General features: G+C 69.4%; 4 protein-coding genes across 11 annotated transcripts; 2 read left to right on the top strand and 2 right to left on the bottom strand.

Annotated features, from left to right (window-relative positions):
• Window positions 1–133: 133 nt before the first annotated feature.
• On the top strand, window positions 134–6,531 carry SLC25A10 (solute carrier family 25 member 10). Of its 4 annotated transcripts, none has more exons than XM_080560926.1 (12): window positions 134–291; window positions 2,084–2,203; window positions 2,347–2,461; window positions 2,541–2,589; window positions 2,963–3,004; window positions 3,189–3,232; window positions 3,716–3,786; window positions 3,890–3,982; window positions 4,250–4,327; window positions 4,424–4,480; window positions 5,292–5,423; window positions 6,014–6,531. In XM_080560926.1, the coding sequence occupies exons 1-11, from the start codon at window positions 202–204 to the stop codon at window positions 5,391–5,393; spliced, it is 861 nt and encodes a 286-aa protein (XP_080417052.1). In that variant the 5' UTR covers window positions 134–201; the 3' UTR covers window positions 5,394–5,423; window positions 6,014–6,531. The 4 variants fall into 4 exon arrangements, with proteins under 4 accessions (XP_080417052.1, XP_080417054.1, XP_080417051.1 ...); XM_080560928.1 differs by lacking the exon at window positions 6,014–6,531 and adding an exon at window positions 4,930–5,006 and having other exon boundaries at window positions 5,292–5,431; XM_080560925.1 differs by having other exon boundaries at window positions 5,292–6,531.
• On the bottom strand, window positions 5,897–8,520 carry LOC308180119 (uncharacterized protein; the record flags this gene model as incomplete). The annotated part of the gene is made up of 3 exons (XM_080561282.1): window positions 5,897–5,915; window positions 7,235–7,368; window positions 7,675–8,520. 3 exons carry the CDS (start codon window positions 8,518–8,520, stop codon window positions 5,897–5,899), a joined length of 999 nt encoding a protein of 332 aa, XP_080417408.1.
• GCGR (glucagon receptor) lies at window positions 7,406–22,095 on the top strand. Of its 4 annotated transcripts, XR_013940700.1 has the most exons (15): window positions 8,333–8,482; window positions 13,991–14,147; window positions 14,360–14,456; window positions 14,585–14,692; window positions 14,867–14,988; window positions 15,076–15,182; window positions 15,257–15,410; window positions 15,476–15,635; window positions 15,734–15,794; window positions 16,024–16,093; window positions 16,231–16,319; window positions 16,443–16,581; window positions 16,699–16,740; window positions 16,823–19,956; window positions 20,310–22,095. XR_013940700.1 is itself a non-coding variant. In XM_080560895.1 (14 exons), exons 2-14 carry the CDS (start codon window positions 14,097–14,099, stop codon window positions 17,117–17,119), a joined length of 1,497 nt encoding a protein of 498 aa, XP_080417021.1. In that variant the 5' UTR covers window positions 7,406–7,544; window positions 13,991–14,096; the 3' UTR covers window positions 17,120–20,287. The 4 variants fall into 4 exon arrangements, 3 of the variants coding, with proteins under 3 accessions (XP_080417021.1, XP_080417022.1, XP_080417020.1); XM_080560895.1 differs by lacking the exons at window positions 8,333–8,482; window positions 20,310–22,095 and adding an exon at window positions 7,406–7,544 and having other exon boundaries at window positions 16,823–20,287; XM_080560896.1 differs by lacking the exon at window positions 20,310–22,095 and having other exon boundaries at window positions 8,331–8,482; window positions 15,515–15,635; window positions 16,823–20,287.
• Window positions 21,953–24,216, bottom strand: MCRIP1 (MAPK regulated corepressor interacting protein 1). 2 transcript variants are annotated; one of them, XM_080560898.1, is made up of 5 exons: window positions 24,099–24,193; window positions 23,960–24,006; window positions 23,763–23,881; window positions 23,566–23,664; window positions 21,953–23,443 (listed from the first exon to the last, which is right to left on the bottom strand). In XM_080560898.1, exons 2-5 carry the CDS (start codon window positions 23,965–23,967, stop codon window positions 23,379–23,381), a joined length of 291 nt encoding a protein of 96 aa, XP_080417024.1. In that variant the 5' UTR covers window positions 23,968–24,006; window positions 24,099–24,193; the 3' UTR covers window positions 21,953–23,378. The 2 variants fall into 2 exon arrangements, with proteins under 2 accessions (XP_080417024.1, XP_080417023.1); XM_080560897.1 differs by having other exon boundaries at window positions 23,960–24,216.

Here is a 24,216-nt window from a genome sequence, read left to right as displayed (position 1 = left end):
GCCCCGGTCAATTGCGAGCGGCGGCCCCGCGGCAGAGCCCGGCCCCGGGTAGCGGCCGGTCCCCGTTAGCGCCCCGCCGGCGGGCCCCGCGCGGCCGCAGCCGGCCCCCGCCCCCCCCCCCCCCCCCCGCGCGGGGCCTGGCGCGGGCGGCGGCGGCGCCGGTGTGGGCGGGCGCGGGGCGGGGCGCGCAGAGCGGCGCCGATGGCGGAGCGGCGGGTGTCCCGGTGGTACTTCGGGGGGCTGGCGTCCTGCGGCGCCGCCTGCTGCACCCACCCGCTCGACCTGCTCAAGGTGGGCGCGGGGCGGGGGGCGCGGGGGGGCTACCGGGGGGGACCGGGAACGGCCGCCGGGAAGCTCGGGAACGGCCGCCCCCCGGCGGAACGGCTGCCGGGGGCGTCCGGAACGGCCGCCGGGGCCGCGGCTGCGGGGCCCCCTGGGCCCGGGGTCGCTGCGGGGGGGCGCGGGGCCGGGGCGCGGGCGGGCCCGTTGGGTCTGGGCGGCCCCGGGGCCCGCCGGGCTGCGCGACCTCCGGCCCCCCGGTGCCGGGCGCAGCCGGGACCCGGACCCGGACCCGGAGCCGGGCCGGGGCTGCCCGCTGCCGTGCCCCGCGCGGGGTCGGGGCGGGCGGCCCCCCCGGTGCCCCCGGTGCCCCCGCAGGCCTGGCTCCGGGGCGCCCGCAGGGGCTCGGGGCGGGTCCCCCGGCGTCTGCCCGCGGGGCTCCCCCTCGGCCGAGGCCGGGAGCAGCCCGGGCCGGTACCGGCTGCCCCAGGGCGTCCGCACCTGGGCGCTGAGCGGGGGCCGCCCTTGGACCAGGACACGGGGCCGGTGCCAGGTGCGGAGGAGACCTCTGAGCCTGGCGGGCAGGGGGCCAAGGGCACTTCTCCGTGCCTGCGGACCTTGGTCCCTCGGAGGCCCCACCCAGCCCGGCCAGGGGCCGCTCGCGCCCCTCTGGGGTCCTCGGAGCTGGCACCGTGCGGCCCCTGCCTGCCCTGCGGCGGTGACCGTGGGGCTCCTACCTGCCCACCGGGCCCCGCTGCCCCGGGCTGCCGCAGCTCTCACTCAGCGCCGTGAGACACCGCCAGCCCCACTCCCCGAGATCCCAAACCCGCTGGCCAGGCTCGAAGGCAGGGCCCCTTCCCTGCACGTGCAGGAGATGGAGGCCACGCTCCCACTGCCCCGCTGTGCGTCCCACGCCCCGGTGGCAGCAGGGTGTCTGTAATGGGAGCCAGGCCTGGTCCCCCGCCAGGGGCCCTGTGTTTGCTTTAGTTTTGTCTCCTGGGGCCTCTGACCCACATGCGATCTCTGCAGCACGGAGCTCGTGGGTGCGTTCAGGACGTGCTCCGGCAGAGGCCAGCGCAGCTCCTGCGCACCAGGGCTCTGCTGCAGCCAGCCCCGGGGCAGTCCCGCTCTCCGCCCGCCGCTGGGGGTGGGAAGTGCTGGGGCGCCCGGGCTGCAGCTGGCGGTGGCAGGGAGCAGCCCAGAGCAGCACCGCGGGGCCGTCTTCTGCCTGTGCCGCTCCTGAGGCTGGAAGGAGGAGGAGGGAGCTATTTCTGGAGGCCTGCTGGCTTGCGTGGAGGGCAGCAGGAGGTCATGAGTTCAGCAGTCCTGTCTGGTTCCCTCTGACCAAACCTGCGCCGGTTGCTCACTTGCTCACGTGCTCCTGGGTCCTCCCCCTCGCTGGTGCAGTCCAGGGCTTTTCTTGGACGGCTGGGCACCACGACTTTGTCTTAGGACGTGTTCTTGAGGCCACCCAAGCTGGGCGGCCATGTGGGAGGGCCTGCCGGCAGGTGCCTCAGCACTCCGCCTTCTCCTGCGTCTCCATCCCTGTGCTTCTGGGCTGGGCCCGGAAAGGTTCCAAGCACTGCTTGGGCGTGGGGAGCCTGGAGCTAGTGCTCTTCGCAGGGAAGCTCCTGCGTGGGTGCTGAGGAGTTCCCCTGGCCAGCACCGAGAGCTGCCTTGAGAGCTGCCCTGCCTGCTGCGCCAGGCTGCCCAGGGGGGCTCCCACCCGTTTCTGCCCAGCCCGTGGGGGCCGGGCTCTGTTGGCGCGGGGCTGGTGCGCTGACACTGCCAGGCTCTCCCCCAGGTCCACCTGCAGACGCAGCAGGAGGTGAAGATGCGCATGATGGGGATGGCGCTGCGCGTGGTCCGCACCGACGGCTTCCTGGCGCTGTACAATGGGCTCAGCGCTTCGCTGTGCCGGCAGGTGAGTGCCGCCGTGCCCCGAGGCCGGCACGGCACAGCGCAGCGCTGCCCTCCCGGCCTCCCCAGAGCCCCTGGGCTGCCCTGAGTGCGGCGCCGGGGCAGGCAGGTGCCCAGCAGGGCGCGGCGGCTCGTTCTCTCCTGCAGATGACGTACTCCTTGACCCGCTTTGCCATCTATGAGACTGCGAGGGACCGCTTGGGCCAGGGCAGCCAGGGGCCTCCCCCCTTCTACCAAAAAGTGCTCCTGGGTGCGGTGGGAGGTGAGCGAGGAAGAGGGGCCCTCGGCCCTGGCTCCGTCCGGCCGGAGGAGCCCCGACCCCAGCTCTCCTTTGGCCGCAGGTTTCACCGGCGGCTTTGTGGGGACCCCGGCAGACATGGTGAACGTCAGGTCAGTTCTGCCGGCGTCCGGTGCTGCTGCTGAGGGACGTTTGCTGCCGGCTTGCAGCCGGGACGCTGGGCTGCTCCCCGTGTTCCCGGCTTCTCTCCTGCCCCAGCCCCCCCGTGGTCCCCGGCCTGGTCCCAGTGGAGATGTGTGTGTCTGGCAGGAGACGTGTGTGTGCTGCTCCTGCCCTTCAGCGGGACAGCCCCGCGCAGGGCCCGGCACAAGGGGGCCCCCGGAGGCGCAGGCCTGGGGCAGGTTTCTCGTCCCTTGGGACAGAGACGCCGCGGGACCTCCGCTGGGCCTCCCCCAGCAGCCCTGGGCGGGGGCCTGCCCCCCCCGGTGTCACCCCCCCCACAGCCCCCCGTGCTCTGCCTTGCAGGATGCAGAACGACGTCAAGCAGCCGGCCCACCTGCGGCGAAAGTGAGTGGGGTGCGGGCCCTGGGGTCGGGGGGGCTGTGCTGGGGGGGATGTGGGGGGGTCGCGGGGCGCAGCAGCCACGGGGAGGCAGCGCTGCACCAGCGGCGGTTGGGAGCTGCGGGGAGCCGGCGGGTGGGAGGCTTTGGGAGTCCCTGGCCCTGACACCTTCCCCTCTCACCCCTTGCAGCTATTCCCATGCCCTGGATGGCATGTACCGCGTCCTCCGGGAAGGTGAGGCCGTGCCAGCCGGGGGGGGGGCCCACCCGGGGCCTCCTCCGTAAGCAGGAGCGGCCCACGGGCACATCGCTCTGTGGGCGCTCGCTCAGCGTGGGGAGGGAGAGGGGACGGAGGGTGGCCACAGGGCCAGCGGGGCTGGTGAGCCGAGGCTGGGCAGGGCCAGCATCTCCCCGGCATCTGGCGCGGGCAGGGCGGGACGTGGCAGCCTGCCCGCGTGGAGGGGCCGCCTGCCGGGAGCTGCTGGTACAAAGCACGGAGCTGGAGCAGGTGGGGGGGGAACGAACGGCAGCAGGGAGGAGAAGGCGATGCTCTGAAGGAGGCTCCTTTCTTGGGGGTCCGGGGTATTTGCTGTTGCGACACAGCAGCACTTAACACACGAGAGGTTTAGGGGACAGATTGCGCGGGGAAGGAGGCTCCTTGGGGGGAAGGGAGCATGAGTAATGTCCCAGGACTGTGCTGATCGCTGTCTGTCCGCAGAGGGCTTGAAGAAACTGTTCTCAGGAGCTACGATGGCATCCAGTCGAGGGGCCCTAGTCACTGTTGGGCAGGTAGGGCAGCTCCACTGGGCAGCAGGTGCCTGGGGGAGGGATGGGGGCGGACCCTGGCACAGCAAGGAGGGGGCTGTGTCACTAACACTCTATGTCTTTGCAGCTTTCCTGTTATGACCAAGCCAAGCAGCTGGTTCTCACGACTGGGTTGCTGTCAGACAACATCTTCACTCACTTTCTGGCCAGCTTCATTGCTGTGAGCAGGGCTGGGTGGAGGGGAGGCAGGGCTGGGACTGGGTTTGCCCGCAGCTGGGCTCAGGACCCCGGGCACGGCTGCCAGAGCTGCGTTTCAGGACTCTGATGGAGTTGGGCTCGGTGCTGAGGCTCCTGTGCAGCTCCCAACACGGACTTGGACCCAGGCTAGGCTCCGGGCCTGGCCCTCTCCCCATGGGCCATGCCAGCAGCCAGCGGCTGGGTCTCCTCTGCCAGCTGGAGCTGGTGACCCCCTGCCGCCTCTCCCCAGGGCGGATGCGCCACATTCCTGTGCCAGCCCCTGGACGTGCTCAAGACGCGCCTCATGAACTCCCAGGGCGAGTACCGGGTGAGTGCCCGTCCGGCCCCCCTGGCTGCTGGTCCCGTCCCCGCGGTGCGGCGGCCTCTGCTGCCGGGCACCTCGTCACCTCTCCTCTCGCTCCAGGGCGTCGCCCACTGTGCCATGGAGACTGCCAAGCTCGGGCCCCTCGCCTTCTACAAGGTACCTCCCCGGGGTGCGTGGGTCGGCCTGTGGGGAGGCTGGGAGCAGAGTTAGCGCTCAGAGTGGTTCTGGAGCCAGAGCTTCCCAGGGCTCTGCCACCTGCAGTCCGACTGCTTCCTGCGCCAGGCCCTGTCTTGGCCCTGGAGCACTGCGAGCCGTGGCCTCTCTTGGGTGTGCTGCCTGGGTCCGGGTTTTGCAGCAGCTCTGCTGTTGCTCTTGTTTGGGTCCCAAACAGGAACGCGGGTCCTGGCAGCAATGCTCCAGCATTTGTTGACCATTGCAGACACGGGTCGGTTCTTGGGCCCGATGTGCTGGGCCGGGTGCAATCACCCGTGTGCTCATCTCACTCCTGGGAGGGCCCCTGAAGTGGGGTTTCAAATCCGAGGTTTCTTCCAGCTGGGGCCAGTCAGGCATCTCCCCGTTACAGCCTGTCTGCTCATCTTCCCCAGGCAGCGTCCATTCCCCTTCTGAAACGGGGGCTGTGGGATCTGACCCTGGCTTCTACCGAGATTCTGCCTACGTAGTGGTGATGCCAGCACTGATGTGTTTGGGGGCAGAGGGGCTCATGCATGCTGCTGAGATCTGCGTGCACAGCGATGGCTGCGGTGCCTCCCTTGCTGCTCCGGCAGCCTCTTGCCTGCCACCAAGGCCCCGGCTGCTTGGGGCTCGTGCTGCATGCCCAGCCAGCCTCTCCCCCATGCTTGCAAGTTCGTGCTGCTCCCCGTGGGTTGGGCTGCTGGGCACCCTTGGTCCCGACAGGGAAGCCCGAGGCCAGGCACGTGCTGACTCTTCTCTCACTGTCCTGTTCCAGGGCTTCGTTCCCGCTGCCATTCGGCTCGTTCCTCACACCGTCCTCACCTTTGTCTTCCTGGAACAGCTGCGCAAATACTTTGGGATCAAAGTGGTCACCTGAGGGAGGGCTGGACCCTGCCTCGCCCTGGGGGTGAGCGTGCAGGTCACCACCGATATCCCAGAACCCTTCCCCGCTGTCCGGGGCCGGGGCTGTTCCCACTCCTCTCATCCCCACTCCCGTGCCTTGCCAGGGCCTGTGGCCAGCCAGTCCCAGGCTCCCCTTCCCTCACTCCCCCCGTTCTCAGCATCTCCGTTACCTCTGGGATGTCCTTAGGCCTCATCCCCTCTGCACTCTGATTTTTTTTTTTTCTTCTTCACCTTCCCACTGGCCACCAGGTCTGCCCCTGCCTCCCCGCAGAGCTGGCTGGAGAGGCGGGCTCAGCAAGGGGCCCTCCGCTCTGCCCCCACAACCTCCCTGGGCCAGGACGGCCTTGTCCCGGGGCGGATGGGGAGCAGCCCTGTGCCTCTGCCTGGCCACAGTCTGAAGGGGCAGGGGCTGGTGGGGCCCCTTCTGCTTGTGGCAACCCAGCAGCCAGGGCCTGTGCAGGGCCGCAGTGCCAGGGCTCATTGCTCCCAGCCTCTCCTGCAAGCAGCAAGGGGGGGGAACGCAGGTTTAGCATGAGGCACCGTCCCCTCTTTGGTGCCTCTGGCCCACCACGCTCCTCTGCTGGCCCCGCGCAGGCCGAACTCTGCCTCCTCTCACTGCTGCTCCGCTTCCCGAGTCCCCGCACCCCCTGCTTCCGCTCAGCCAAAACTCGCCAGCGCCCGACGGCCGCTGCGCTCTTCAGGGATTGTGCCTTATACCAATGACAACAGAACGGGCGCGGGGGGCACGGGGCAGCCGCTCGGCCGTGCTGCCCTGCTGGGGCCCTGCCGGTGACCGCACCGCTGCCAGCCCCTGCCACAGCCGGGGCCGTGCATGCCCGTGGATCCCGTGGCCTCGGGACAGCATCCGGCATCCATCCAGCGCCTCCGCAGCCTCGCCAGCCCCGCTGCCCCTCACACTGCGGCCGGGGCAGACCCCAGCCCCGCGTGCCTCCCGCGCACCCCCCCTGCCTGACGGCCGCCTCGCCCCTGCACGGGGGGCTGCGGGCACCAGCCCTCTGCCACGTGCAGCCCTGCGCAGGGTGGCTCTGAGGGATCAAAGAACTGGAATATCTGTGACCTTAATGTATGATAAATAAACAGCGGAACAAACACGGGGACCGGCATCCTGCTCTCGTGGGGGGGGGTGGGGGTGCTGCGTCCGCTCCTGCAGCAGGAGGGCTCGGGCTTGGGGTGGTGGGAGCGCAACGCTCGTGCCCCCGCTGCGCCGAGCGGGGTCTCACCGGCTCCGTGCCCCCAGCCCCGCGCAGGGGGAGCCGCGGGCTGGGCCCCGGCCGTGCCGTGCCCGGTCTCAGCTGAGCGGGGGGTTCCCGGGCAGAGCCGTGCCGGGGGCAGCTGCCAGCCCCTGCCCCTGCCCCTGCCCTGCCCCTCCCCTGCCCCTGCCCCTGCCCCTCCCCTGCCCCCGCCCGCTGGCTGCCCCTGCCCCAGCCCCGGCTGCCACTAATTGGGCCCAGCGGGCGGCGCGGAGCCAGCCCGGGACGGCGGCGAAGTGAAAGCTCGTCACCTTAACGAAGCCTAACGATGCCGGCTGGCGCCGCCGCTTTGCCCCCGTGCCTGGCCCCGCGCGAGAGCCGCGGGCAGGTGGGCGAGGGGCGAGCCGGGCCCCCGCTCCTCCCGGCGCCGCTTCCAGGGGCCGCGGGGCCGCCCCGAGCCCCCCCGCCAAGAGGCCGGCGGCGGGCGGGAGGGGGATTTGCCCCGCGGGGCCCTGCCCCGAGCTGCGGGACCCCCCCGCTGCCCTCCCGCCCCCCGCTGCCCTCCCGCCCCCCGCTGCCCTCCCGCCCCCCGGTGCTCTCTCGCCCCCCGGTGCCCCCCCGCCGCCGGCCGGGCCGCGTGCGCCAGGCGGGGCCGCGGGGCCCGGGGGCGCCTCCCGTCGGTGCTCGGCCCCGCTCCGCGCACCGCAAAGCGGGAGGGAGGCCGGGGGCTGCCGGGGGCTGCCGCCGCTCCCGGCCCGGCCTCTGCCCCGGGCTCAGCCCCCGGAGGGGCGCCCGGTGCCCCCGCCCGCCCCGGTCCTCTCCCCCCACAGCCCCCCGGGCCCGGGGGGCGCGAGGCGGCCCCGGGTCCCCGCACCCCGCGCGGGTCGCAGCGGGCGGCCGAAGGCAAACGCGCGGTGAGCCCCGGCCCCGGCCCCGGCCCCGGCCCCGGCCCCGGCCCCGGCGGTGCGGGGGGGCGGCGCTGCGGGACGTGGTTACCGGACCGGGCTCCAGCGGGACAGCGCGAGGCAAACACGGACCCGTCACCGCCAGCAGCGGCCGGAACGAGAGGGTGGCGGCAGCTCCCGGCCGCCCGGCGGAGGCTCGCCCGGGCACGAGGGGGGCAGCCCCGCTCCCGCGGGCAGGAGCTGCCAGCTGCGGGCACCGGAGCCGGGAGGTGTCGGGGCCTCGCCTCCTGCCAGAGCTGGGACGGGGACACCGGGCGGTGCCGAGGGACCCGCTGGGGACCGCGGGAGGGCCGGGGGGACCGGCGGGCCCGGCCACCGCGGCTGGGGCCGGGGAAGCATCCACGGGGCACCTCCCGGCGGGAGCTGTACCGGCGGAGGCGCGGGCGGCCCCATCCTTCCCCCCCCCGCCCCGGGGCCGGTGCGCGCCCAGCTGCTCCCGCCCGGCCCCGCCGCTCCACCGGGCGGTCCCGGGGTGCTCGGCACCGGGGCGGAGCGGAGCGGAGGAGCCGGCACCGGAGACCGACGGCAGCGGCAAGAGCGGGCGCTCGCAGCTCCCGGGCGCTCTCACCGGTGCTGGAGGAGCCCCGCGGCAGCGCCGAGCACCCGGTCGGGGGCCACCGGTCCGGGGGCACGGGGCCGCCCCCCACCCCCCCTCCCCGTGCCAGCGGGAGGAGCGGGGCGGCGGGAAGCGGCTCCTCGCCCGCGGTCCCTCCCCCCGCTCCGGTCCCTCCCCCCCGAGCCGCCACCGCCGCCGCAGCCGCGGCTCCGGCAAAAGTTTTCGCCGGAGCGGCCGAGCGCACCGGTCCCGGTCCCGGCCCCGGTCCCGGCCCCGGCCCCCGCCAGCACCGAGATGCGCACGGGATCCGCCGCCAGCGCAGCCCCGACAGGTACGGGGAGGGGCGGGGGGAGGGAGGCGAGCGCCCATCCCCGCGGTCTCGGGGCGCCCGGACAGCACCGGCGGACACCGCGCGCCCCGCCGCGAGGCTCTGGACCCGGGCCGGGGCCGCTCGGCTCCGGGGCCGCTGCTCGAGCCCCGGCGCTCCGCAGCCGCAGCTCCCCGAGCCGCCCGGTGCCGGCGGCCGGCCCCGGCGGGGCTGAGCCCCTGGGCGAGGGGTGTCCGGTCCCGGGGGCGTCCCGCGGGGCCGGGCCCGCTCCGGAGCCTCCGACCCCCTGGGAAGGGCTCAGCCGCTGGGCACCCGGCGCTGGCGCGGCCTCCGTGCGCCCCGGGCGAGCGGCACCCGCCGGGCTCGGGCGCAGCGGGAGCATCTCCCCGAGCAGCCCTGGGCAGCGCGGTGCCCGCCGTTCTCCCCGCGGAGGGCACGGCAGAGCGCGGCTTTCTCGGCGGCACCGAAGCCGGGGACGCTTCGCCCCCTTCGCAGCACTCCCCAGGCTCCCCGGGTGCCGCAGGGGCCCGCTGCGAGTGCCCTTTGTGACTCTGTCCCGAGCTCTGCTGTGTCAACACGGTGTTGGTAAATGGCTTTGTTTAACCAGGACATGTCGGGTATGTGACCTTGCAGGCCTTGCGGTTGCATGCGCATCTCCAAAGCAGCAGCAGGGCTCACCTCTGCCCGGCGCTGTGCTTCCCAGCCCGCCTGCTCCCTGGGGTGACAAGGGAGAGCAGGGCACGCCGGTGCCGGGCTGGCTCAGGCACAGAGGGCAGAGGACAGGCAGCTGCGGCTGCCCAGCCAGCACTGGCCAAGCCCTGTGTCCTCCAAGCGCCTTGCTGCACACCCTGTAACGCGTCTGCCTTACCCCACGCAGCACTCGGCTGCACGCATTGTGGGTGTTCTGACCCATGACGAGTTCAGCTGTTGCCCCTGTGATTTCCTCGGCTTTATCTGTGCATCCGCGGGAGAATTCAGGGCCTGCAGTACCCCTCCTCGTTACGTTAGTGCCGCCCCAGCTGCGCGCTCCTGTCCCTCCCACCAATCCTCACTCCTTTCCATACACTGTGATGCAGATTTTTTTGTTCTGTTGCCTGGAGAGGGGAAGAGAAAAAAGGCTGAGCGGAGAAGAGGCAAAATATGGATTAAAAATAGTTAATGAAAAAATGTGACCGCAAGCCCTGAGCAGCAGTGCAGTGTTGAGACCAGCTGCGGAGCACAGCTCTGCTCCGCGCACCTCTCTGTGCCAGGCAGAGGCAGAGGCAGGGGCTGGGAAGCCGGCGGCAGGAGGGGTGGGACTGCCCATGTCCCCCTGTGCTCCTCCAGTGTATCCTGCCCGGTCCTGCGTCCCCCACAGGCAGGGCCACAGGGTCTTGCAGGGGCCGTGTGCCGGGATTTGTCTGTCCCGGTTCAGGGAGCCTGGGGAGCTTGGCCAGGAGCAGCAGGCACCGGCTGTTGTCCGGCAGGAGCGCTGCCTGCAGCCCCGCACCACCACCGCAACGGGCGCTGCCTCGGGATGGGGGGGACCCTCCTGGGACAGGGATGCTGCAGGGTGCCGTGTGTCACTCCCCACCGAGACACCCAGACCCCCAGCGCTGGGATGGCCGCGGTGCTCATCCGTGCCGTGAGCTGGGCTGGGGAGGCGGGTGCCGAGCTCCCAGTGCAGGCACACACACACGCCTGTCTGCACTGACCTTTTCCTAGGCTTTTCCCAGTCCTGTGCTTCCCCTGTGACACGTTAACCACACGTGTCACCCGCTGTGTTTCTCGCGCTGTCCTCCTGTGCTGCATGGGCTTTTCACATCCCAGCTCACGCGGTGTGATGAACAAGACAAACCCATTTCCCCGAGCTAAAGCCGAACTGCTGCAAGGCGCAGCAGCCCCTCTCCCAGAGCCTGCCGGGCAGCGGGTTTATCTGACCCCTTCCTGGCTGCACCTGCAGACCACTCCTCTCTTGTGCTGGGAGATGCCCTTCCCCTTCTCCTTCAGTACCAGGGCAGTGCTGGAGGTGATGCAAACCGCGTTCATCCCAAAAGCACAGGGGCTAAAACCATTTGCTTTCATCCTGTGTTTCTGTTGACGAAAATGCTGTCAGGGCTGGTTTAGGTTTTCTTGGTCCAAAGTGACACAGACCCCAACGCTGTTGGTGCCTCATGACGTTGGCTCTCTCCGTGTGCCGCCGCTCGGTGTTCCCACAGCCATGCAGCTCTGTGCAAACGAGCTGTGGTCCTGTAGTGTGAGAGGTGCTCCGGGCAGCTCAGCTGTTCCTCCACCACTGAACTTCCGTGTGCTCGTTTAGAGGGGAGGTGGGGGCTGGAGCAGTTGTGGGTTGCAGGTGGGGAGCAGGAGGTGTCCCAGAGCTCGGGGCAGGGGCACAGACAGGGGCAGCACAGGGTGCGGGACAGCCCCCCGCACCTCCCCACCGCAGCCATCCCTGGCCACCACTCGTCCCACTCGCTGCGGTCCTGGGAAGCAAGAGGAGCAGTCGGCAGGGCCGGGCTCGCTCTGGCATTGCATCAGCCCTGGCCTTCCAGCGTCCCCTCCCCTGCCAAGTGCCGAAGCCCCTGCTGTGCTGGCTTGTAGCTTGGAGCTCAAAGCCAAGCCAGCCGTGGAAAGCGCTGCATTAGCGCACTGGGGGCTAATCCCTGCGCCTGGAGGGCAGCAGCCCCCACCGCCGCCTCCTGAGCTCTCAGAAAGCCGTGCTCCCACCCCAGCCCCTGGGGCCGGGGGGGCGAGAGCCGTGTGGAGGGACCGGGCTTCTGCCGGCTGCGCCAACCTCCCCGGCGCTTGTGTGGGGCTGCGGCTGTGCCAGAGTGCTGCCAGGTCACGTTGCAGATGCCCATGAGTGTCCCCATGGAGGCTTCACCAAGCCATTGATCCATGTAGCAACGAGCCACAGCGATCCCAGATGTGGGGCTCGTTCCCTCGTCCATGTGATGGCAGCCCCGGGGGGGGCGAGGGGGTGGGCAGGGTGGCGTCAGGCCAGCGGCAGGGGCTGCACACCCGCAGGCTGGGGGACAAAATCTCCAGGTGTGCAGCCTCCTCCGGAGCCAGATCCCTCGTCCCTCCTCTAAGAGTCGCAGGCACAAAACCTCCCCACTGCTGTGCTGAGTGTTTGCAGCCCGGCCTCCGCGGGGGTCAGCAGCCGCAGGGCCGTGTCACAGGGACACGCTGCATTGCCCAACGCCAACATGGGGCAAAAGTCCCCCGCGCAGCCTGTCCCGGAGCGCTGCAGCCCCCGGCTGATGCACCCACCAGGAACAGACAGGGCACGGGGGCCTCACAGCCCCGGTGGCTGCGGCGCATCCAGCAGGAACAACCGTTCCGAGCACTGTGGGCACCAGAGCCGGCTCCCGGGAGGTGCTTGGTGCCAGAGCCACAGCGGACCCTGCTGTGCTGGCCCTGGGGGGCCATCGCCCCTCCTGAATCACTCCCTATCCCTGCAGAGCCAGGACAACCAACCCTTGGTTCCTTTGGCATGCCTGTATGCCTGCTAGAAGCCGCAGAGTGGGGCGACCAAACGGTGGGGTGCCCCTGCTCCGCGGGCCAGAGGGGAGCGGGGTCAGCGCGGCTCCACGGGCAGCTGGGGCAAAGGGCCTGGGCAGGGCCCCGCTGCAGGGCCAGGGTGCGGTGGGGGCCCCGTGCCGGAGGAGCGTGACCGGCCCCGAGCGCCAGAACCCCTCACCCAGTGCAGTCTGCCCAGCTTGGCCGCAGCAGGGCCCCGGGGCCTGGGGACCGGCTGCCAGCCAGGGAGGGGAGTCTAGGGCAGAGGCCTCCCCACCACCAAATCCCACTGCAGGCAGCTAAAAATAGAGACACCTCTGCCCCAGAGCTGCCTGCCCAGCCCGGAGAGGGACCGCACTGGCAGCACGTCGCTGCTGGCCCGCGGTGCCCCGGCGGAGCTCTGCCTCCCGGTGCGGGGATGCTCGGGGCCGGGCCGGGCACCTGGAGGTTCCCACGGGGCCACGCCGCGGCTGGCAGCAGGATGGGGCAGGTGGGGATGCTGTGTGGGGCCGCTGGAGTGGCAGGGACGCGGATGCTGGGGCAGGCAGGTGGCCGGCGGGCACCCACCGGAGCAGGTCCCCGCCGCCAGAGCCCACCCAGCGAGGTCTGTCTGTCCCCGGCGGCCGCGCCGTCTGTCCTGGGCTGCCTAAATAAGGCAGCGAGCCGGCAGGTCCAGCTCCCCACGCCGCATCTGGAGCGCCATGGGCTGATTAATGAGCTTCTCAGGCAGCCGCTTGCGACATGGCAAGTGGGTCTGCACGGAGGAAGCACGACTTTCCCAGGGATAAAAATAGGCACGAGCAGCGCGGCGAGCCCTGGGAGCGGCGGCTGGCCGGGGAGCGCGGCGCTCCTGCCGCTGCTGGGGGAGGCCGGGGCTCGGCGGTGCCGCAGCACTGCCCCCACCTCAGCTGCCCTCATCCCCCATGGCCACGCCGTGGGGCTGCCCACAGAATGGCCCCTTGTCGGAGGAGCCGAAATCCCACTCAGGAGTCCCATAACCGGCTTAGGGTGGATGGAGAGAATTACGGCTCCTCGTGCACCGCGCTTTGTGTGTGAGCTCCCAGGCACGGTGTCAGATGAGGCACCGTGTTGCTCACCCAGGCTGGGAGCAACGCAGCCAGCAGCAGAGCTGGTCTGGGGCCACGGCAGCCCCGTGAGCCGGGGATCCCTGCGGGTTAATGGTTAACCACCCCGGGGCTGGCAGCGTCCCTGCCGGAGCGGGCTCCGCCACCTCCATGGCCACCTCAAAACCCCGTGGGTGCTCAGGCCAGGGGACCCATGGGGCGAGGGACGGGGTGCCCCAGCCATGGGCTGAGCTGGCTCTGGGCACCGTGGCCATCCCAGGGCTGTCCCGGGGGCCTGGGCACCTCCACAGGCAGCCAAACACTTGGTGTAGATCCAAAATCAGTGATGCTGAGAGCCACAGCATCACGGAGTAGAGGGGAAGGGGGGCAGCTCAGGTGAGGGGCGTTCCTGGCTGCCTCTTGAGATCCTGGGCTCTCAGGGATCAGCACCATCGCACAGCTGAGCACCAACACCAGTATGGGGGGCCCTGGCCCGTGTCTGTGAGTGGGTGTGTGTCAGGGAGGCTGTGCCCCCCGGCTGTGGCCTTGGGGAGGCTGAACACACGCACCCCATGCCGGGGGTGTGGGAGGGAGGGGATGTCACATCCTGCGTGTGGCTATGCTCCTCTTGCTCAAGGCTGGTGAAAACGCCAGCCCGAGGCACGCTGGCTGCTTGGTTTGTGCTAGGAAGGCAGAGAGGTGGCTTGGCCACTGTCACAAAGACATCCTGGGTAGGAAATGGCAGGTGCTCAAGGGCTGCAGTCTGATGGGAAAGTGCACAAACAGGCAGGTGAAAGTTAGAGGCGGGTGGGCTGGCAGAGGACGGGGCCACGAGTGTGGCAGTGTGACCGGGGGCTGGCTCCCTGCACCCTGCAGCGCATCCCCGGGTTGTGCCCTGGGGCAGGTCCCACCACACGTCCCCGTGACCCATCCTCTCCTTCAGGGTCACCCAGGCACCAGGGCCCTCACCCCCAGGGCAGAGGAGCCCCTGAGGGCCAGTAGGAAGCCAGGCCCCCCGCTCCCTATGCAGCTTGTGGCCCAGCGAAGGGATGTCCCAGCCACGACTCCTCGCCCTCCTGCTGCTGCTGCTCTGCTGCCAGGTAAGGACGGGGACCCCCCAAGCAGCCCCTCACCACGCCGTGCTGTGCAGCAGCCACTGCCCAGCCCTGCTGCCCACATGGCACGGCACGGCACGGCACGGCATGGCACGGCACAGCACATCAGCCCGTGCCTGCCCACAGCCGTCCTTGAACCCTGGGGCCAGCAGCCGCCTGCCCCTGCCCAGCCCCGGTGACCTCTCTGCTGTCCCCAGGGCCCCTCCGCCCAGATCACAGATTCCCTCTTTGAGAACTGGAAGGCCTACAAAGAGGAATGCCACCGCAACATGAGCCGGATGCCCGCGCCCACAGGTGAGAGCGGGTGCCCCACACGCTGCCCCGGTTGGGATCGGGACCCCAAGAGGGTGGGCACAGGGGGGCAGTGGGGGACCCTCTGTGGGTCGGGCCGGAAAGCCCCACCACGTCCCACCCCTCCGCAGAGCTGGTGTGTAACCGAACCTTTGACAAGTTCTCCTGCTGGCCCGACGCGCTGCCCAACACCACCATCAACGTCTCCTGCCCCTGGTTCCTGCCCTGGTACCAGAAAGGTAAGGGCAGGGCGTGGGGCAGGGCCAGGCGTGTGGGGCAGGGTGCGCACACCTCTGCGTGGTGCTCGCGTGCTGTGCGCACACGGCTCCCGGCCACCTCCCCCGGGCTGGCGCGCTGAGCCCGGCCGCGGCTGGGGGGCCCGCAGCAGCCCCGCGTCCCTCCTCTCTGCACAGTGAAGCACAGGTACGTCTTCAAGACTTGCGGGCCAGATGGGGAGTGGGTGACGGGCCCCAAGGGGCAGTCCCTGCGGGATGCCACGCAGTGCCAGATCGATGCCGAGGACCTGGAGGCGCAGGTGGGCAGGGCTGGCAGGGGGCTCCAAGCACCCCCTGCCCCGTGCTCTACAGCCCCGCACCCTGCCCTCACCCCCTCTTCTCTCCAGGAAAAATTCGCCAAGACCTACGGCAGCTTCAAGGTGATGTACACGGTAGGCTACTCGGTGTCGCTGTGCGCGCTGCTGCTCGCCCTGGCCGTGCTGCTGGGCTTCAGGTAGGGGCACGGGCAGGGGGCGGGCAGGGACCGCGTGGGGCACGAGCACTGACGGCGAGCCGCTGCCTCCCCAGCAAGCTGCACTGCATGAGGAACTACATCCACATGAACCTCTTCGCCTCCTTCATCCTGAAGGGCGTCTCCGTGCTGGTCATCGACGCCCTGCTCAAGACGCACTACAGCGACAAGATCGATGACTACAACGTGCGCATCTGGCTGAGCGACGAGGTGAGCGGGGGGCCGGGGGGGCGCAGGGGCACGGGCGGTCGGCAGCCCCTGACCCCTGCCCGCAGGCTGCCGCAGGCTGCCGGGCGGCCACGGTCTTCATGCAGTACGGCACCGTGGCCAACTACTGCTGGCTGCTGGTGGAGGGCATCTACCTGCACAACCTCCTGGTGGTGGCCGTCTTCTCCGAGCGGAGCTACTTCACCCTCTACCTGTGCATCGGCTGGGGTGAGTGCGGGCAGGCGCAGCCTGCGGCGGGCTGGTGCCCCGTCCTCATCCCCGACCCTGTGCCGTGCCTCACCTGCCCCTCCCTGCCTCCCCCCCAGGGGCACCCATGCTATTTCTCATCCCTTGGGTCGTTGTGAAGTTCCTCTATGAAAACATCCAGTGAGTACAGCCTGTGCATGGCGCCACAAGGGGCATGTGGGGGTGCGGGTGTGCGTGGGACACGCCACGGGGGCACAGCCCCGGGGAGGCTCTGCACTGCCATCCACGTGCAGGGAGCACGGTGCTGGGCTGCAGCGCTGGCTCGGCTGCGTCTGCCGACACCGCGCTGGGCTCCAGCAGCCACCCTGGCCAGGGGCTGCCCAGCAGTCCCCCTCCCTCTTCTCCACAGGTGCTGGAGCACCAACAACAACATGGGCTTCTGGTGGATCCTTCGCTTCCCTGTGTTCCTGGCCATCCTGGTGAGTCCCCGGCCCGCAGCTCTGCCTCCGCTCATCCCTTCGCCTCCACAGCTGCCCTGGGCAGGGGACAATGCTGGCTGCCCTGTCCCTGCCGCCACCCTGCTAGCCCCTCATGGGCTCACTCTGCTCTGCTGCAGATCAACTTCTTCATCTTCATCCGCATCATCCAGATCCTCGTCTCCAAGCTCCGTGCGCACCAGATGCGCTACACCGACTACAAGTTCAGGTGGGCGCTGGGTGCAGCCCCGGCCCCACACGCTGTCTGTGCACGGTGCACGTGCTGGTGCGTGTGTGCGTGTGCTCGTGCACAGCCCCCGACCACGGCGCTGATGCTGGCCCCTCCAAGCAGGCTGGCCAAGTCCACGCTGACGCTGATCCCGCTGTTGGGCATCCACGAGGTTGTCTTCGCCTTTGTCACGGACGAGCACGCCCAGGGCACCCTGCGCTATGTCAAGCTCTTCTTCGACCTCTTCCTGAGCTCCTTCCAGGTGAGCCCAGCTCTGCCGGGACCGGCTTTGGGGACCCTCCATGCTGGGAGGGACCGGACCAGGGCCAGGGCTGGGGACCGCCTGCTCACCTCTCACGCCTCTCTTGCCTCTGCCCAGGGAATGCTGGTGGCCATTCTCTACTGCTTCATCAACAAGGAGGTGAGCAGCTGGGCGGGGAGCAGGCAGCGAGGGGCATGGGGGGCCGTGGGCACAGGGCCAGGCTGATGGTGGCCGCCCCCAGGTGCAGTCGGAGCTGCTGAAGAGGTGGCAGCGCTGGAAGCTGGGGAAGGACCTGGCGGAGGAGTACAAGCACACCTACAGCCACGCGCCCAGCGCCCGCAATGGCACCGGCAGCGCCTGCGAGAAGCACCAGCTGGTGAGCGGCTGTGCCAACGGGCTGGGGCGCAGCCCGGCCGCCTCGCGCCCCGGCACCCACTACCTCGAGAGGAGCGGCCACGGCACCGCTGAGCACCTCGCCCTGGGGGACCGGCACCACTGCTATGAGTTCCCTGAGACCACGGCCGAGAGCCACTTCTGAGCCTGTGGATGGACCGGGAGGGCTGCACCGGCCCTTCTGCGGCAGACTGAGCCCACTGCGGTGGCCACTGCCTGCCTCCCCGTCCGGCTGACCCCCGGGTGCTGCACGGGGCCCTGCCTGCCCGGCGAGGACGCTGCGACAAGCCGGGGTCGCGCAGGACAGTGGAAGCACCTGGGGCAGGCGAGCGGGGCCTGGACCTCTGTGGGAGGGGGCCAGGGGCTGAGGGGAGACCTGTGGGGCTGGGGGATCTGGGGGGGGTGGGGGGGGGGGGGAGTTCATCCTGTGGTGCTGCTCTTGTGCGCCTGCGAGACCCTTTGCGCAATGGTGTAATTTATCTGTCGTAATTGTGTAAATAGGTGTGGGCCCGTGCCGGGCTGCAGGGCCAGCTCTGAGTGAGCCTCTCTGTCGGGAAGGCGGTGGGGGGACCGGGGACACCGCGGCCCCAGACCGTGCCCCTGAGCACCCACAGGTGATGGGCACGGCCCTGAGAGCGGGACAGGGCCCATCGCAGCGGGGAGCTGGGCTGCAGCAGGAGCCGCCACGCTGCCTGCCCTCCAGCCCCACGCAGGTGAGCGAGGCAGAGCTGAGGGGGCTGTGGGCTGCAGCCCCCCCTCACCGGCACATGTTCTCCTCTGGCTGCTAATCAGCTCTGTCCTCACACCGCCAGGAGCCCTTAATTAAATCATTTGGATCTGCCCCCTGGGCACCCGCGCTCTCCTGGGAGACGGCACAAGCCAGCGGTGGCCGCTGCCGGCGCTGAGCACCACGAGCAGTGCGGTGGGGCACGGGGCCGTGGGGCACGGGGCCGTGGGGCGCCCCACACCCAGGGCCCGGCAGTGCCGTCCGCACGGCCCCGTGGGTCAGGCCGGAGGCAGCCACCGTGTGGAGGAGCACGGGGGGCCGGCACCCTAAGAGGCTTGTGCCTCGCACATGAGCGCTAAGCCCGGATGCCGCGGCTTTAGGAACCACAAGCGCTTTGTGCGGGGATTAGCCGCAGTCACGGCCCCACGCCGGGGGTGCACCCAGCCCGACGGGTGGCGCTGGGCCGGACAGCCGGCTTCAGGTGCCTCCATGCCCCCGCGAGCCCCGGGCACGCTGCAGGACCCACGCGCACCCAGCACATGGGTCGTGCCGAGCGGGACAAGCTCAGTGCCATGCCTCAGCAGCCAGCCTCAGCCCCACGCAGCCCAAAGACCCCCCCCAGCCAAGCACCCCCCATGCGGCCCTGGCCCCAGCCCTGCCTGAACCTGTCGGGAGTGAGCCCCAGGCACGGCGAGGGCAGGGGCATCCGCGGTGCTGGTGCACCTTGGGGAGGGCCTGCCCACGGCATGGGCCCCGGCTGCGTGGCGCTTGGCTCCGGGCAGCAGCGGCGTGCCGGGCACGCAGTAATTTTCCTCTGTTTACTTCACAACTTGCCGGCTGCCCCAGCTGAGCCGTGCTCTGCTTGCCCGCCGTGTGGGCAGTCCAGCACCAAGTGGGGGCCGTGGGGCCTGAGCTGCGATGCTGGGGGCGGCCGGGGCTGCGGGACCACGACGCGGGGGCAGCAGCGCCCATGGGGGAGCGGTGCCATGGGGCGGCATGGGGAAGGCAGCAGGAGGGCAGGGATGGGGCTGAGGATAGGGATGGGAGTGAGGATGGGGATGAACCCTATCCAGGGCTGTGGTCCCGCACCAGCCAGGGCAGCCCCTATGCAGACACTAGCTGCTTGCCCCCTTGGCTGCGGCCGCCACCGCGGCCTCCTGACGCGGTAACAAGCCTAATTGAAGCAAATTGCTGGAGCACGAGGCGGTTTCTGGGAAGGTAAATATGGTCATCACGCGGCGCCGGGCTCAGTGCCTGTTGCTCCAGCATTGCCATGGCAACACCCCACTGTCCCCCCCGCCATCCCCTCGCGGCACTGCGATGCCCCGATGGGGCCAGGCTGACCCCGCGGCGCTGGGAACTCGGGGACCCCGGCACCCCCCCACCAGCAGGATTCCGCCGGCACCCTGAGGTGGCTGCACCATGGCCGTGGCACACTGCCCCCCCCCCCCCCCCCCCCGCACCCCAAGCCAAGCCCAGCCCATGGGGGTGCCCTGCGGCAACGTGGGCACCCAGCAGCACCCGCTGTCCCCAGAGCCGGGTGGCCAGCAGTGTGCCTGTGTGCACAGGGTGGTTACACTCACACCCCACACACGCACACCCCCCCCCCCCCAATCCCCCCCCCCCCCAGCACTCACACACAGAGACACACACAGAGACACACACAGAGACACACACACACACACACACACACACACACCCCCGAACACATCCACGCTGCACACGCAGGCTCACACCCACTCGCACTCACAGCCACGCTCACCCACACGCTCTCGCACCCACTCGCCCTGCGCACCCCGCCGGGTCCCGTACCCGCAGCCCCCGCCCCGCACGCTCCCAGCCCGACGGGGCTGACGTTCTGACATTTGCGGGCAGAGCAGCGCGGCGATGCGGCCGCTGGCGCCCGTGGGTTCCCATGGCAGCGCTGGACGGGGACGTTCCGTGCCGGCCGCCGGCCCCGCGCTGCTCGCCCACCCACGGGCGCCCCGGCAGCCGCCACCGCGGCACCAGCGGGGCGATCCCCGAGACACGGCCCCAGCGCCCCGGGGAGTGCCGGCTGTCTGACCGGGGCTGAGCGCCACTGCTACAAAGAGGAACGAGCAGCAGAGACAGAAGACGGGGGAGAAACGGCAAACCGGGAGCGGTACCTGCGAGGCGCCCTCCTCCCCGGGTCACGGCGGGCATCCCCCCGGTGCCCCGCGAGGCCGTGGCGCTTGGCCGCCGCCCGCCCGCAGCAATACGCCTGCTTCATCAAGGTAATTGGAGACCACAAATTGGTCTTCTAAGTAGATTCTGCCCGTTACCATTCTCTCTTCCCACTACTTAATTCAATGATACAACACATACCTCTCCTCCTCCCACAATTTAATCTAATGATAAAAACCGCATCCAAGTCACGGCGAAAATAAACCATGGCCGGGTCCGGTTTTTATAGGTAAACAGCCTGGTCTCACTGGCCTCCGGCCTCACCCCTTCGCAGGGGCTCCCCCCGCCGCCTGAACTTCACACTTCCTGTCTGCTGTTTCACCGCGGTCACCCCTGTGGTTTGTTATTAGTCTTTATAAAAATCGTCTGTTTATAAAATCATTTTTGTATGACATTTCATTAGAGCCTGCCTCAGTGACCGCTTCGCCTCCAGCTTCACAGCGCCCGAGCCAAGAGAAAAACAAGGCAGAGGCCGCTGGGCTGGGCTGCCGCAGCCCCGCAGGGCAGCGGGCAGCAGCTCCCCGTGGCCGTGGGGACGATGGCAGCACGCCGCTGCCCGGGGTCTCCGCACGCCGCTGCCCGGGGTCTCCGCAGGCCGCTGGCAGCGAGGGCCCACGTGCAGGCATGGGGCAGACCCACCCGCCGGCTGCCGGCACACACACTCCCCGCAGATCCCCGCGCCTTCCCTCGGGCTCTCTCAGCTCCATGACGGTGGAACAGGGGGCGCAGCCACAGCCCAGCCTCGTGCTGCAGGCAAGGGTCAGCCGAGCAGCGAAGCCCGGAGCCAGCGCGGGCGCTCCCTCCCTCTGTCCGCCCAGCGCGCGCCGGCCAGCCTGCAGCACCCAGCAGACCGCCGGCGGAGCCCCTCGCCTCCCCTGCAGGCACCGAGGCAGGACAATGCAGGACAACGCGCACAGTGCGGGACAAGGCAGCTCCGTGCACGTTTGGGGCCCCCAGAGCCAGGGCAACCCCGCTCGGCTGCCGCGCTCCTGGGACATGGGGATGCAGCCTCAGGCACATCGCACGAGCCCCTGAGGAATGCTGGAAGCGCTGCTGCTCGCGAGCAGCCCTGAGAAGCTTGTGGAAAAGGCCCGCCCGGCAGGAAAAGTCAAAGGAGACGGGCCGTGGCGGTAGTGACCCCAAATCTTTTGCTGCCGCTCCCGGCAGAGGGCACCTCCTGCAGCGCCTGGGGTGGAGCAGGGCCCGGGCACCATGCGGCCAACACAGCCGGCACGCGCCCTCCTCGGCGATGTTTTGGAGATGGGAGGTAAACAGGGTCACTACGCAGCACGGAGGTGCACTTGAGGAGAAATTCTAGCAATGCTAAGTATAGTTTAAATGCCATTAAAGCAGGGGAGGGAAAAGGATACGAGTGTATTAATAGTCTCAACATTTAAATCTTTGGTCTAGCAACAGCTCCTAGGATGCTGGCTCGCAGGAGGGCTGCCAGAGCCCAAGGGCATTGTGCTACCAGCTCGCAGCGCCAGGCTCTGCATGCTTGCAGTGAAATTAAGAGCCCCGAGCAAGTGCGGGAGCAAGACCCCTTCTGGAAAATAAATAAATAAAAGAGGTGGTTTCTGTTCTCTGCGTTACTTGTCCTCAGGACTTGGCCCAAAGGGGTACGGAAAACCCTGACGCTTATTGTCAGCACTCAAGTCTAAAACGGGAAGCACAGGGTTTGAGCGACAAAACAGGAAAAGTTCTGAACTCTAAAAAGGGGAAGAGCAAGGGCGCTACACCAGGCAGGCTGCAGGCACACGCGGGCAGAGCAGCGCGCACCTCGCGGGCACTGGCAGCCCAGGGAGGGCTCGGCCGGGCACAGCCCCGTGGGCCAGGTCCAGCGCCCACGGCAGCGACGCGGCCGAGAACCTCTCCCCAGCACCAGGCGCCGGCGCTGCCAGGTGCGGCCAGGTGGCGTGCTGGGTGCCGCTCCCCCGCCGACAGAAGCCCCCCGAGGACAGCAGGCAGCAGCGTGACGCGGCTCCGGAGCTGACGGATGCTGCAGCGTGCAACGAGAGGAGCAGGCAGAGCCACGCAGAGGCAGACTCAAAAGGACACAAGCTTTTATTTACAACACTCCTCAAGTGACAGACAACAGAAAAAAAAAAAAAGGAAAAAAAAAGGGAACAGTATAGCTCAATGACAACAAAGGAAAGTTAACAGCAATCACAACTCCCCTGCACCCTGCATCCGCCACAAAGCCCACTCGTGCTGGGCAGAGCCCCAGCAGCCCCCTCCCCACCAGCTCTCTGAGCTCAGGCAGGCAGCAGGCGGCTCCCACAGCTCCCCACGTGTCCTAGGGACACCGAGCAGCCCCGTGGCCACGCAGCTCTCTGCCCGCACGGGTGTGAGGGTGCAGTCACTCTCCCTTGCGCAGAGGTGATTAGGCAGAAGGAACCTGAGCCTTGCCAGGGAAGCCAATCCCTGCAGCGAGTCAGACCTGCTCACCACAGCTGCCACACAGCAGCGCCTCTGCCAGCTGTGGAGGCCAGGTCTCTTCAAAGGGTGCATGTCTGGAAAGCCGTGTCAGTGCTAGAACAGCGAGGCATTGCTCAGGCAAGGATGGAAATAAGCTTCTTTCCGCAAAGGCAGCGCCAGCCCCCCCAGCCCCCTCCCGCCACCTTCTGCGTTGCTGCCAGCGCGCTGAGGCTGGGGGGAGCTGAGAGCAGCCCAGCGCTCCCCCTCCGAGCACCTCCAGGATGCTTGGGGCTGGGGCCAGTGCTGGTGCCCTCCTCTCCCTCCACCTGCAGGGAGAGAGGAGTAGCTTCATCGTCAGCACCGCAGGGACCTGGCCCACTCTAAGCACAAGGAAAATCCGGCATCGGATATGGACCCAAGAGCTTTGGCAGCACTGATGAGTCCCAGGCATCAGCAGCCCAGGTACAAATTAAGCCCTCCCACCGGGGAGCAAGGAACAGGCAAAGTGTGCCAAAGCAGCAGCAGCCAGCTGCCAGAAGGTGCTGAACTACCTGGTGTTGAACTGGGGCCGCCTGTCTGGAGGCACAAGGTCAGCACCAAGTCTCCTTCATTCTCCCCTTGGCCTGCTCCAGCAACTGTGAGCCTTTGGTACGCAGAAGGGAGCAGAGAACTGGCGCTGCCGCTACTAACAACGCAGCTACTCGGCTCTGCCCTGCTGTACGCCAGACCCCAGCGAGCCTGAGTACGCAGCGCACCAGGGACAGAGATGGAAGGAGAATAAGTGACCTGTGAGCCCAGCACGAGGTGGAGGAGGACAGCTTGAGGCCAGAGAAAGCTGCAGGTTAGGGGCTGGAATCTTTTACAAGGGGCTCTGGATGCCTTCGGCGAGCCCCTAAGCATCTTGGAATTCAGGTAGCATCGAAGCCAGCCCCAAAGCCGACCGGCTCTCCACAGGCAGAGTACAGTAACCAGAGGAGGAAATCAACACAAAAATCTCAAATTAAATCTGCTTGAGGACCTCGGGAGACCGGCCAATCCGCGCGGAGGGCCCGCCTTAGGACTTCTTCGCATCCTGTGCGTTCCTCCTCTTCAGATCGCTCAGGTCGACGGGTTTGAACGCTGCCGGGGAGAGAGGGGAGGGAGACACTCGGGCGGCAGAGGCCGCCCCGCCGCCCCCCCGGCCCGGCCGGGCCCCGCCGCCGCCTCCGGCCGCAGCCGGCGGGGGGCGCCGCGGCGCTCACCTTTGAGGCTGGGGTTCGGCATCTTCTCCACGTACTCCTCGACCAGGCCGCGCTCGGCGCCCATCTGGCTGCGCAGGTCGCGCTCCACGCACTGCCAGGCTGCGGGGACACCGAGAGGGGCGGCTCGCGGCGGGCCCCGGCCGCCGGGGGGGCCCCGGCCGCCGGGGGGGGCCCCGCGCCGCCGCCCCGCCGCTCACCCTCGTAGATGAAGCGCACGTTCTCCTCGTGGGCCGGCGTGAAGAGCTCGCCGCCGGCGCCGGGGGAGCGCGGCCCGCCGCTCCGCTTGCCGTTGTACACCACGCGGGACACGGGGGAGCTGGAAGCGAAGCGCGGGGCTCAGCCGGGCCGGGCCGGGCCGCGGCGGGGCCCGGGGCCGGCCCGGGGCGGAGCTCACCTGGCCATGGCGTCGTCCGTGCGGCGGCGCGGCTCGGCTCGGCGCGGCTGCGGGGAGAAAGGAGAGGGCGGCCAGGCCAGGCCGGGGCTAGGCCGCGGGCCGCCCGCCGCCCGTCGCCATGGCAACGCGCGCCCCTCACCTGGGCCCGGCTCCCGCCTCCGCTCGCCCTCGGGCCGCCACGGAAGCGCCGCAGCGCGCAGGCGCGGCCCCGCCCCCCGCCGGCCGGGCCCCGCCCACAACATCGCGTCGCCCCGCCC

The sequence above is a fragment of the Anser brachyrhynchus genome, assembly GCF_964034855.1.
Source record: "Anser brachyrhynchus genome assembly, chromosome: 18".
Lineage (NCBI taxonomy): Eukaryota > Metazoa > Chordata > Aves > Anseriformes > Anatidae > Anser > Anser brachyrhynchus.
This window is presented reverse-complemented; position numbering and strand designations above follow the sequence as displayed.